The 12,992-nt window shown below is 40.3% G+C and overlaps 1 protein-coding gene across 1 annotated transcript in view; it reads right to left on the reverse strand.

Moving 5' to 3' along the window:
* Positions 1–12,992, reverse strand: part of scp2a (sterol carrier protein 2a) — a 39,853-nt gene that overhangs the window by 10,056 nt on the left and 16,805 nt on the right. The window contains exons 13-14 of the mRNA XM_069685010.1: positions 10,626–10,722; positions 6,023–6,152 (exon numbers count right to left, since the gene is read on the reverse strand). Coding sequence (XP_069541111.1) covers positions 6,023–6,152; positions 10,626–10,722 — 227 coding nt within the window. The remainder of the gene's footprint in view (positions 1–6,022; positions 6,153–10,625; positions 10,723–12,992) is intronic.

Genomic DNA, 12,992 nt, shown 5'->3' on the forward strand with positions numbered 1-12,992 from the left:
TTAGAGATTTCATGCGTTTGTGTGTGCAGCTCTTTTTCCTGAATTGGGAGTAATAAGCTTCATGTTTTCACGAACAGGGCAGCAGGTCAATCTTTTATTATCTATACTACTATTTATTATCAATCTTTAATTAAACAAAATTCAAAAGATAATTCTAGATACTCCAATAAAGACTGTTCAAAATCACAACTACTTTAAAGTGTTCACCGATGAGACTGAAATTGATAATAATGATGCCCCTTTAACATCTCCAAAAAAATAAAAGACAAAACAGTGGAGAGAAAGTAATTAATGTTAAATGATGCAAAAACTGAAGGCTACTGAAAGCAATTTGGGGTTCAGTGTGTTGCCCAAGGACACTTGTGACTGTAGCAGTCATGGATCAAATGAAAGCAAACACAGCTATCTTAGCTCATTTTTATCTGAGTAAAAACAGCTACGTTAGCTAATTATAATGCGAGTAAACGCAGCTAAGTTAACTCATTTTTATGTGAGTAAACAGCTACATTAGCTAATTATAATGCGAGTAAACGCAGCTAAGTTAACTCATTTTTATGTGAGTAAACAGCTACATTAGCTAATTATGATGCGAGTAAACACAGCTAGGTTAGCTCATTATAAGTTAACCGTTGAGTTGAGTTGAGTTGTTTCATATTCCATTGAAAGATATGCGGTGAGTGATACATTTGACTGTTAAAAGACAGCAGGATGATTGTCAGAAAACATCACTTACACATGTACAGGACAAGATCAGTAAAGAGATAAGACCTGCTTCTTTGTCCAAAGGGGTCGCCAAGATCGACACAAAATGAAAGTTCCTCACAGAAGCTTTGATTCTTGTATTTAAAGCCCTGTTTTCTAATGCTCAGTGCTTGTTTTGTATTTGCCTTAGGCCTGTAGACGCAAATTCAGCAGACCATGGATATCATTTTGTTATCTGGTTTTACTACCAAAAGCTCTCATGCTGCACAGCAAACACTCATTATCTACTTGGCAAGTCGACCCAGGGTTCTCTGTACTAACCATCAGCGCTTTCACTTCAAAGTTGTGGTGTTTGAAACATATGATCAATCAAATATGTGGACAACTATTCCGGCAACCGAGCAGTATATTTTATTTTAACTATAATATTAGACTTAGACAAAAAATTCAAACATTTAATCCAGGCTTAAGGCAATACGGCTGCAGCTGCCAAACGCAGAAATGACAACTGGCTAAAAATTACAGACCAGGCAATAAGGCTTAGAATTTCATGCCCCGGCATTAGTGCACAAGCAGATCTGACTGTATTTACATCTGTGTAATGCATTACATCACTGTGTTGCATATGCATGGCAATAAAGCCTTGTTCCTTAAACTGCAAACCTGGCGCTGTCAAAGGAGCAAAACAAATGTATATATAATCATTTAGAGGAAAGAGCACTACAGAGCCTACAGTAAAATTACAAGCTTTCAGATGTTTCCTCACATACTGTTTAAATAATGCCACCTGAAGCCAAGGTAAGGCGTCTCTGTAAGAAAGAGAAAACCATGTGAATACTTCCAATAACTAACAGACAAAAAGGCCATTGTTGGTGTGTGCACAGTACATACTGCTGCTGAAAGGCTGTGTAGAAATGGTCTGAGAGAGAGAGAACTCCTACGGTTTGTACAGCAGATACCTGTCTTTTATAAATCCCAGGATGAACATCCTTTAAATCTGTAGTTTAAAAGAACACTGCAGAATTAACCTTCAAAACTCTCACAGAGTTTATTACATCCAGATTTAAAGCATTACTTGTTAATACTCGCTTTGTTTCCCTTCACAAGCCTTAAAAACCAACATACAATAATAAAAAGGTGCCATCCCCAGTAGGACTGTGCCATATCATATCGTTATGATTATACCGGTATAATTTTGTCTAAATGATAAGTGATAAGAGAGTGTCATATCGCAATATCACAGACGTAAATTTGCGAGAACATTGTCACGGCTAACAAGTTGCGTCTTGCTTTTCCTGTTCATTTTAAAAGCACTTGCCTCCCCTTTAAATCAATAGGAGCATGACAGATGCCTGTCTCCGTGAACCCTGTGCCCTGCATCCTCGGAGTGTGTGAGTGTGGAGAGGCAGGGGCGTTTAGCTGAGAGCAGAGAGCAGTGGAGAGCAGACTTCAGTGTTTGATAGATATTAGCAAAAGAAGTGAAGACGAGAACAACAATTGCATTTTAATGCAAAGAGAGCGGCCATCGTCTTTACGTGCTGCCTCAGAAAACACTGGAAAACACCGGTGACGCCTGCAGAGTAAGCATTTAAGAGTTTACCCAATACGCCAGGCAGATGTTAATGGGCTTAATGAATGAACATCTTCTTTATGTCTCTTCAGATTACCATCTAATTGACATTTGTAGCATAGCCATATATAGAGTAATAAAGCCGGCAGCTTCGCTATTTACTAAGTTAAACATGAACAACACACAGGGACAGTTGTTGCAGTGGCAGATCAAAAACCTCTTATTAATAAGAAGAGATTCTAAGCAGATCACAGCTTGTAGGAGCAGCTACAGCAGTGTACATGTTTTTCTATGTTATTATGTAGATCCAAACGTGAACACTGACTGTGTGGGCACAGAGCGGGCTAAAACGTATTAAGGCCTAATTCTCCTTTGAAAATGTGCCAGAAGAAACCAAATTTGGGCTTTTACGGCCAGTCGCCCAGCCCTATAGTTTAATATGATAGAAGTTAATTGGAAAAGAAGGGAAATTGTCAAAGCACTTTATTTTGTTTGCATGAATAAATGCTGCTGCCTGAAATCACAAACAAAACAGTATTCAGAAAAATGTTGTGAAATAAATTGATAGAATTTTTAGGCCGTATCGCCCACCATTAATCCCCAGAATTTACAACGTCATCGAAATAAACCAGGCCCCTCCCTTAAAGCGTCTTTGGGAGACTAACTTAAATATTAGGTTGAATAAAAAGGTCTGGGCTGCATCGTGTAGTGGTTAGCTCTGTCGCCTCACAGCTAAAAGGTTCCTGGTTCGCATTGCGATTCGGACATAGTGGGCCTTGGAGTTTGCATGTTCTCTCAGCGTGCATGCGTGGGTTCCCTCCGGGCACTCCGGCTTCCTCCCACAGACATGCTCATCAGGTTAATTAGTGACTCTACATTGCCTGTAGGTGTGCATGTGAGCATGACAGGTTGTCTGTCTCTGTGTGTCAGTCCTGTGATTGACTGGTGACCTGTCCAGGGTGTACCCCGCCTCTTGCCCAATGACAGCTGGCATAGGTGACCCTGAACAGATTAAGCGGTATTGATAATGGATGGATCACATCCTCTGAGGAGTTCTAGGCACAGACTGATCCAACTGGTCTTCACTTAAGTCTTTAAATGTTTTTTAAAATACTTTTTTAATAAAGTTTTGGACCCAAATCCTTCGACAGCTTCATAAAACGTTCCTCTAGAAATGAAAAAGTTCTACAGAGTTCTGTCGCTCTTTCGACCTGTCACCTTATTTTGTTGAACAGGAAGTGTGGAAGATGTTTAATGCAATGTTAAATTAGAAAAAAAAAAACCAATGACCATAATGCCAGTCTATAATGTGTTTTTTTTTTTGTTCTTTGTTGTTGTCATTTTTAAGATATTTTCTTATCTCCCCCTACAGGGTGAAATTCACCTGTTATCAGCAGCTCACAGAAAGAAAAGGAAAACGAGTAATCAAGTGATAGAAGTATGAAATCCAGATGACAATAATATCATAAATAATGAGGTAAAAAAAAAACAAATATAAAAACTATGGACATTATGGACCTTCAAATTAAAGATAGATAGGATTTTGTTTGATTGCACAGATTATTGCACAGTAATATTAAAAACATGTGTAGCATTGGGAACTAGAAAATGCCATTTCTGGAGAAACTGTGGTGTGAATGCGGTCTGCTGAATAGCTTACGCTAATCTGCTAATGCTGTGCTTGAATGATGAATGAATGTAATGTATGAATGTTGTGGAATATGTTGTTGAAGAGCTGACGCTAAACTGCTAATGCTGCGCTTGAATGATGAATGAATAGAAGTCTGAAAGATGTGTAAGGTGATGAGAGTGAGTCTGGAGGTGAGGAAGAGGACTGAGGAGGTGATGAGGATGATGAAGGAGTTTAAAATGGAAGACCAGCCTTGAAAAATGCTTGAGAGAGTGTTCAAATGTCCTGTGTGTGTGTGTGTGTGTGTGTGTGTGTGTGTGTGTGTGTGTGTGTGTGTGTGTGTGTGTGTGTGTGTGTCAGTTGAGCTCCACCTGGCCTCCTGCTAAACTCAGCTGTTGCCGTGGCAATGGTTCATGAGTAGCAGCTGTGCGACTTCTTAGTTTGGCAGTTGATTTTAATGAGATTTAAGGTGAAAACACCCTCTCACACTTCTGTGCTTGTGTCAAGACAGTAAATGCTATCAACACAAAAATGTAATGTGACCATCACAAGGGTCTGATAAAGCCGTCATTTGAATTGTATGTCTCTACTGCCAAAAATGGTGCCAGGGCAGTGAAATACAAAAGGGCATCCATTTGGAGTTCTCCAGAAATATTTAACATCAGAGTAGGTGGGGCAGTTGGTCACGTTTCTGTGACAGTTGGGCATCTCCAGGCAACAGGCAGTGTACATTTTTTGGTTTTCGAGTACCCGTCTAACAGAAGCAGCACAAGAATACCTACGATTTGATACCACATTTATGTATGTGGAGTGAAAATTGTGGGCTCAGTTGCAATTTCTTTAGAAGGTGTCCAAGTTAGTTTTCAGCCGCCTCTCCCCTCGGAATTTGAAATCCTGCACTCTGATGTTAAACATTTCACTGAAACTTTGTGCTTTGAAAGGTGACTGTGAAAAAACTATGAATGATATGAAAAAGTTGAAATGACCTGAAAGACGCGAGAATATTTTAAAAGTATAATGGAGTTTCTGAGTGAATGTATAAATGAGCTGTGAAGTCCTCATTCACACCAATGACTGAATTTAAATAAAATATATTGCACAGTTTAAAAAAGTGGCTGCACAGAGTAGTGCATGGATTAAGCGAGTATAATAGCTACCTGAGGTTAGGTGAGGAGTTACCGACACACACTTTTATATAAAGCACACACGCAGATATCGGCTGCAATAATCAGAACAGAATTTACTGACGATAAAATCTGGTTGACTTTTCCAACAAAAAGTCGAACAGGATTTTATTCATCTGCGATGTGTTCGGAAAACTGTTGCTCTCCGCCATCTAACCCACAACAGACAGAACACACACCTCATTTAAAGGCCACCTGTCAGCGCTCTCAGGTCGTAGAATCCAGGAGGAGCGCACACGTCTCACACACACACACACACACACACAGATCAGGTAAGTTTCTATCTCTTTAATTATCAAACAAAGGTAAGTAAACAGAGCTATCCCAATTAATAATAATATCCAATTATTCAAATTATGATAATGTATTTTCTTACAGTTTTTCATATATGATGATTGTTAGGGAAAGTGCAGGATTACACTGCAAAGCCCCTTTAACACATGCGGGCCGACCGTAGACTTTTTCCTGCCAGCCTCCGAGTATACGTTAGTGAGAAGTCGTGCTGAGCTGATGTGTGAACGCAGCAGGTATTAGTCAGGAACATTAACCGCGAGCAAGTGGACAGGGTGATGACGCTTATGTCATCGGAATGGTGCGGTGAGGAAGAAGGATCATTTGCAAATTGGAGACATTAAGAGATTCGGGAGCTTCTGGCTGTGAGGGCCCACGCTGAAGTTGCGGGGAAGGCAGCATGGGAGGGCCATGTGTGAAATGTGCAGACTGTCTTGAGGTTTCTCAGGAGTGCATGTGTGATTCAAGTCGTCTGTTGCATTTTTCTCATTTAAATTTATTTTACAGTGTTTTTTAAAATCTCTGAAATTGTGCCGCCTGTACACACTCGTGCTTTGTTCTATTTGTATACCCAGATTTTGTACGTTCTCATCCTGATGTGCACTCATTTGTTCGCGACTGTAGCGCCTTTTTCCAGATACATACCTGGTTCGTTGGAGACAGAACCATTTCCATTCTTCACATCCACCACCCAGGTCGCCTCTTTCCCCTCCGGTCCGTCCTTCACTTTGAAGGCAAACACTCCTCCAATCTTCTTGACAAGTTGCTCGCCTTCCTGCAGGGAGTCAAGAGGGCTGTAAGTTCCTTGTAATAACCTTATATACCGGTCGTACAGCACTGGTCTCTACCAGTATTGTATAATACTGAGCAATAAGCTGCAGTATGAAAGAGACAGACATAGATTAATAACCGTGATCACTCCCCTTTCATTCCAGTGAAGAAGGGGCAGATTTGCTTTTTTACAGTGGTAAGATGATAATTCACAAAGTGAGCCATCTTCATATAACTGTTGTAAACTTGTGGACTAGCTACCCACGCAGTTTGCTGTTAAAACCCTGTTCATTGTATTTTTTGGATTTCACTGTGTGTGCATCTAAATATCAGCAAACAAATGCTGGTCTGAGTGCAACTCAGCTCTCTCTGTGGGCCTTTCTTAGCGCCTGAGACAGAGCGTGTTTCATTAGTCATTAGTCATTATCATAAACGTTATTTTGTAAACTAACTTTTGGAAAATGAGAAAAAAACGCCCACGAGGTCGGTCCCTTTTCTGCTCTGAGTCGAAGTTTATTCAACTCGAGGCGCTCGGAGCGTTTCCTCAAAAATGCGAGGTGCTCTACAACACAAAAGCAGCGCGCAAAAGCGTCCCTCTTACTGAAAACAACTACAAAAAAGCCGCCCCCATCAGACACTGTCTGATCGGGCACTTAAACAGCTAAATGAAGCACCCTGCATTGACGAACATTGTCACTCTGACGGAAACAGGAACTTTTTTTAACCATGATTTCTTGTCACCCAGATGTAGAGTATTATGCTCTAAATAACAGCCTTGAAGCAGACTCAAATCCCTCCACAGTGATGTGAAGAGACTAACTCCAAAGCTTCTTTGGTTGCATTTCTCCTTTTGAAAACATCTTATTCATTTCACATTAATATTTACAAGCTCCTTAGATTTTACACCTTCCCTTTAAATATACAACACAAATAAACACTAAGGGCCTGATTCTTTATTACAAGGGAGACCAATCAGTCCGGGGCTGTGTGAGCCTCAACCCCGGCACAGGGGCACACTATTACACATGACAGGGATTATTATCTGGACGAGCTGCTGTTACGCGCTCGTTTTAAAAAATAAAGCTCCGTTTGAAAAGCGAAACTAGTAAACAGTCTGTCGAGTCTGGTCTTTACAATGAACTGTTCAAAGAGCTGCCCGCTCCTCTCCCTGCTCATCATCGATCTGTACATGGAGGTGAGATTCATCACCAGTGTGGAGCTCAGTGAAAGCATGAGAGCAGAGAGTGCTTCTCTCCACAATCAGACACAAAACAAGAACAAACTGCACGGATCTGTGAAACTTAATGGGCGTGTTTGCGCTTGAATATCATCAGTGCAATTTGCTTTGTGAATCGGACCCTGAGACGGAGCAGATAGAGAAGGCAAATGATGCGCACTTTATGGAGCTATCAGCATCCGCAATTCATTCTTAGTGAATTCCCCCGTTAGTATTTTATAGACTAGAAAATGGTTTCATGGCTCCTGAATATAATGAAAACCTTTAGTGGTTAACGACTTGAGGATAATACTGAATGTTCATCTTTTTTTAAGCGGTTTATGTTTTACAGGTAATTTAAAGGAACTGTCATTTATGGAGCATCTTCTATAACGAACACAACTCGATGTTGCACATGCTCGGGAAGTCGATAACGCTGCAGACTCCAGCTGGAGGGTTTAACAACCAACTCCTACAGACATGTACTTACATGACATCCTCCACCTCTACTGCCCACCTGTCAACACTTCAGTTTCCCCTCATATATACCAGACTCTTTCCATTGTTCTACTTTTTTGTACTTGTACCGACCTGCCAACCTGACTGCTTCTTGTTAACAGTTTTCCTGCCCGCCTTTTCACCCAGCTTGCTTGTAAGTCACCTGTGTACAGCATAATGCAACAGCATCGCTGTAACCATCCGCACTTACCCACCTTCCTGCCTGCACTACCAATCATGACACCATATACCTCTACAAATCACTTCAGCTTTCCTTCAGTGGCTGCATGATCAGTGGATACCTCATGGTTATCTGACCATAAGCACATAAAATCCATCAGTACAATAATCTGTAGACACAAAAACACAATATCTAAAGACCAGCCATGAGATATTTCTCATGTCAGGAGCACAATTCAGACAAAGCCAAACAATGTCAGGGAAGAACGAACACAGTATCCAAATAAACGCTCGCTTTTGAGAAACGGTTTCGGAAAACCACAAATCAAGCTGACATTTCCTGCATTTCCCAACAGCAGCACAGTCTAGTTATCTCCACAGTTAGTCTTAAAAGTCACGCCCAGGCCTCCTGGCATTTCAGAGGTCCTGCAGCTCGCTGACCACACCATTATGTTAAATAATGTTAAATGGCTTTCCTCTGCACACACACAGAGGCGTCAGTCGCAGCAGGTTATAACTGGTTCATCAATGATCAGTCACAGGCACAAATGGTTTCAAAGGTGGGCTTTGTCACTGGATTCAAAAGTGTTTTACACCACAGGCATTTAAACATCAATCACTATATTCTAGCACAGTTTGAGGGCTGGGTATTCTTTGTCACAAAGGCCCTGTTTACACCTGGTATTAACAAGTGACCTCCTGGGTTACCTGATCACAAGTGGACGACTTTGAGTAAGTCAGTTTACACACGGCATCAGAATGAGAACTCTCCCCTGCTCTATATGCAAATAAACACAATGTTTACTTTCACTGTACAAATCATCAGTTGAGAAGTGATGTGCAGACTTGCAGCAGAGAGAGAAGAGGGGGAAGTGTGTGAATATGGCCAGAGGTGTCCATACATATAAAAGCTCTCTTTGATCATGAAGCCTCGTGTGTGTATGAACTTCACTGCAGACTGGAGTCTCTACAGCGGCAAACACACATCAAAGCTTAATATATCTCCTCTATAAAACACCTGTATCTTCATTAGACCTGTGCGATATGAGGAAAATCTGCGATCTGCGAACATTGTTCAATTATGGCTTATGATATGACATGCGATAACTTGAAAAAATGAGCATATTAAGTATAAACTACAGTTCCTATGTCTGTAAGTAGTATTTCATTTTTAATAGCAGCAGGTGAGTCTCGTGTGACGGTGGCTTGTAGTTAAAGACGTTTGTCAAGGCGTGTCGTCATGACATCAAAACTACCACGCTCAACTTTAAAGCTTTATAAAAAAGGGCCATATTAAAGTACATTTACAGGAGATCATCGAAAAAATGGCTTAAATAATTATGGGGGGACAACCAACTTTGCCTTCAGTGTTACACCTCAGTGTCTGTGTCTGTGTTACTAGCTGTAAACAAGCATACAACGTGGCTTCTGTGGCACATTCTGTCGGTGGGATGATCGAGGCACATGCTCAGTTACAAAATAGGGCTCCTCAGTGAGTGTATTCCCGTTAGCAGCAGCGTCTCGTCCTGGTTCTAACGCTGTGGCCTCTTGGTGTAAACAGGACCAAACCATGTCTGCATGTTTTAAATGTTTTTGTGCTTTTATACAGATGGACCTAACAACAACTACCTCACTACAGCACTTCAAATTAGGTCCACCTGATTTCACACTTACATAATGCATGAGGTACAACTCATCCTGATGTGTTTTTTTTTTTGTTTGTTTTTTTGCTGTGTTTTCTTTAGTTTTGCTGGGTTTTTTTATTATTGCCATTTTGGGTTTTTTTGCAGTTTTTTTCTATTTTTGCAGTTGTTTTTATTTTTGCTGTATTTTTATTTTTGCAGTTTTTTTTATTTATTTATTTTTTATTGATGTTTTTAAATTTTTATTTTTTTGAATTTTTGCTGTTTTTGTTATTTTTGCTGTTTTTTTCTTTGTTTTTTGTTTTTTCATTTTTCTACTGTTTTTGTGTTGTTTGTATTATATTCATCTTCCAAAAAAAACCCAATAAACATGAACAAAAAAAATAAAGCAAATTACTTTCAACTAACATGAGTTGTCCATTATGAAGAGAGTTGTGAATCATTGCACTTCAAAAGCATAATGTAGGGTATGAATCATAACTCAAAAATGAAAGCTCACATTGTTGTTGCGTAACTGTATTTTATACTATTCCTGTAAAATGTAAAAATGTTCAGAACAGTGAGACCTTGGTAGATATGAAGGTCAGCATCTTACACTTTTTAAATGGAAAGATGAAGAATGTGAAGTCATACATAATACTGTATGTATCTGCTGTAGATGAAAGCATCTGAAGACCATACATCTGCCTTAAAAACGAAAGGAAGATGGAATCGTTTCATAAATTGGTCCATCAAAGTGAAGCAGTAGTGTCTGAAACTATGTGAGGATTATGGTTGAATTTGCGTGACATAGAAAGATCAAGAAGGCAAAAGGGAACAAATATCTAACATATGGATGCATAATTGGTTATGAACATACTGTCACAATCACATGAAAACAAGAATAACTTCATTAAGATTCGGAGGGTGTGACTCTGTTGGTAACAGTGTGTTTTTGTACCTCCTGTAGATGTTTCTCGATCTCTTTGAACACAGGGAAGGCTTTAAACTCCTCCAGACCGCTGCCTGAGCTGGTGGGAATGGCAGCTACCTGGGACCTGTGGGAGACAAAGACACAGCGAGGAGATTAAAGGACTTCAGTCAAGTGAGGTTTCATCTTGTTTCAGATACATGTCAGGCTTTATTAATCTAAAGGGTATGTTGCTAAACTGGAACGGTAAATAAAACACTGCAAATACAGCTGCAAGAACTTCATGTACGTCCTCGGATCATTACAAGAGGTGATACATTTTAACGTTTATTTTTATTTTGAAACTTTATTTAGCATCACAAAGAATTACAAATGTTTATACTGTCACCTTTGGTAAGATTACTTCAAGAGTGATCTTTTCAGCTTTTTTACAGTGTAATTATTAGGGTTGGGTAACGTTTTCGATTCCAATTCTTTGAAGGGCAGGGTCAAAACAGGTCACATGCTTATTTCACAGAAGAAAACGTGCAAGGCTTCGCGCCTCTAAAGGGCCTCACACAGGGTCCGCAGCAACACTTCAAAAGTAGCCCAATTCTGCTGGAAAACTGCAGACCTGGCAACCCAGGCTTCAAATATTGCATTTTTCGTAAATATATATAATATTTTCAAGATAGTTGTTGACCCACCATGATTCTGAAATTAAATTCCTGTTGGTCAATTTCATTATGCATCGACTTCAAAACACATCATACTATAATACAAACAACTCTGCAGCAGACTCGCAGCACAGAGAGGGGGAGAGCTGCTGCGCAGGCGCTCACAGGGAGGGAGAGGCGGGTGAGTACGGACTGAAGTGATCACCTGATATGAAACTTAGTTAAATCATGAAGCCTGATGCTCCTCCACAGCTCTGTGTTTGAAATATATGAACTGCAAAGCATATGGATATATGACAGCGTGTCGAGACGTAGTTTATACTTTATAGTAACTGTGCGCGGAAATACAGACGGGTCGCGATAATTGAGCACGAGAAACATAAAATTATTGGCCCTTTAATCAATGTCGTCTGGTTCTTTAAATGCTTTGTTGTTTGTCTTTTTAATTTCATTGTAAATGAGGGATGCCCCTCAATGATCTCTCGAGTGTAAATGGAGGTTGATTGAATTTAAAGTAACATTGGTCCCAAATAGATTCATTAATTCTTCTTTCACCAAAAAGTGTGTACTTTAGAACAGGCCCAAAACAGGTGGTAGTGATTTGCTTCCTCTCCAGCTGGAGAAGCCTGCGTGGTGAGACGTCACCATGCAAGACGCACAAACGCACCGGAGACAGGGTTAGTAAACAGTGAGGATGTTACCGGGGTTAGGTCTTTATCGTATCTATTACTCATTCAGTCTGTTTATCAAACTCAGCGCCGACACATTTGGAGCAATGTTCGAGCGCTGCTTGGATGGAGACGGGTAGAATTTGTGGCTGAGATGAGTTGCAAAAGTTACCAGCGGAGCATAGCATTGCGCCAGAAAGGGGGCGGAGATGATTGTAACCTTTCCCACTAAGGAAAGCCGGGTGTTAGCAGGTGTTAACGTGTTTTGTGACCAGTGGGAAAGCGGCTTAAGGCGCGGTGAATCGGACCACAGGAATCAGAGCAGCACCTGATAGATGTTTCGTCACTGTCAGAGTCTGTTGATATTTTCTTTTCCATTCACCGTCTTTAAACATATCCGTATCCCGTACTGTGTTCTGTTTAATGTTTACTTCACGTGCCGTCTTCAGTTCAGTAGATCTCTGTCGTAGCATTCAGTTTTTGTATCGTTTAACCTTTATTGCTTTCAGTCTGTTTTGTCTCTTTTCTTTTTTCCCTCTGTAAACAAACCAACGTCAAATTTACTGGACTTCTTTCGGCGGATTGAAACGATTACAGTTAGTCCTCCGGATTGTGTGATTAGAGTCGCATCCCTAGCAACGGTCTGTTCTTCATAGCAACAGTCTGTTATCGAGAAACACAGTGATTAACCAATCAATCAAGTATTTAACACAGCCGTTTATTAACATGACTAAATCACTAATAAAATATGATACTGCATAAAATAACAAGTTGTTATTCCGCCTCGGAGAGGCAATTTAAGATCACAAACAGGCTTACATCACTCCTGAGGACAGACACAGAATAAATCCAGATCAGTCAGATCTTTGTACTAAATGTCGAGCTGCTGCAGGATGATCTTTTTATCTGGATTATAAAAGTTCAACAGCTTATAAAGATGTTTGAAGTGTCTCTGAATCTTGGTTTAAAGACATACCTGCTGGGATAAATAATGAGTTACCTTCTGCGCTGTGCTGGTGAACGTACCCCGTCATGTGGATCAATGATAAAGCTCCGTCTCTAAACCAGCAGCA

Source organism: Semicossyphus pulcher, unplaced genomic scaffold (assembly GCF_022749685.1).
Source record: "Semicossyphus pulcher isolate SPU_LCO1_2020_fin unplaced genomic scaffold, fSemPul1.0.p SCAF_7, whole genome shotgun sequence".
NCBI lineage: Eukaryota > Metazoa > Chordata > Actinopteri > Labriformes > Labridae > Semicossyphus > Semicossyphus pulcher.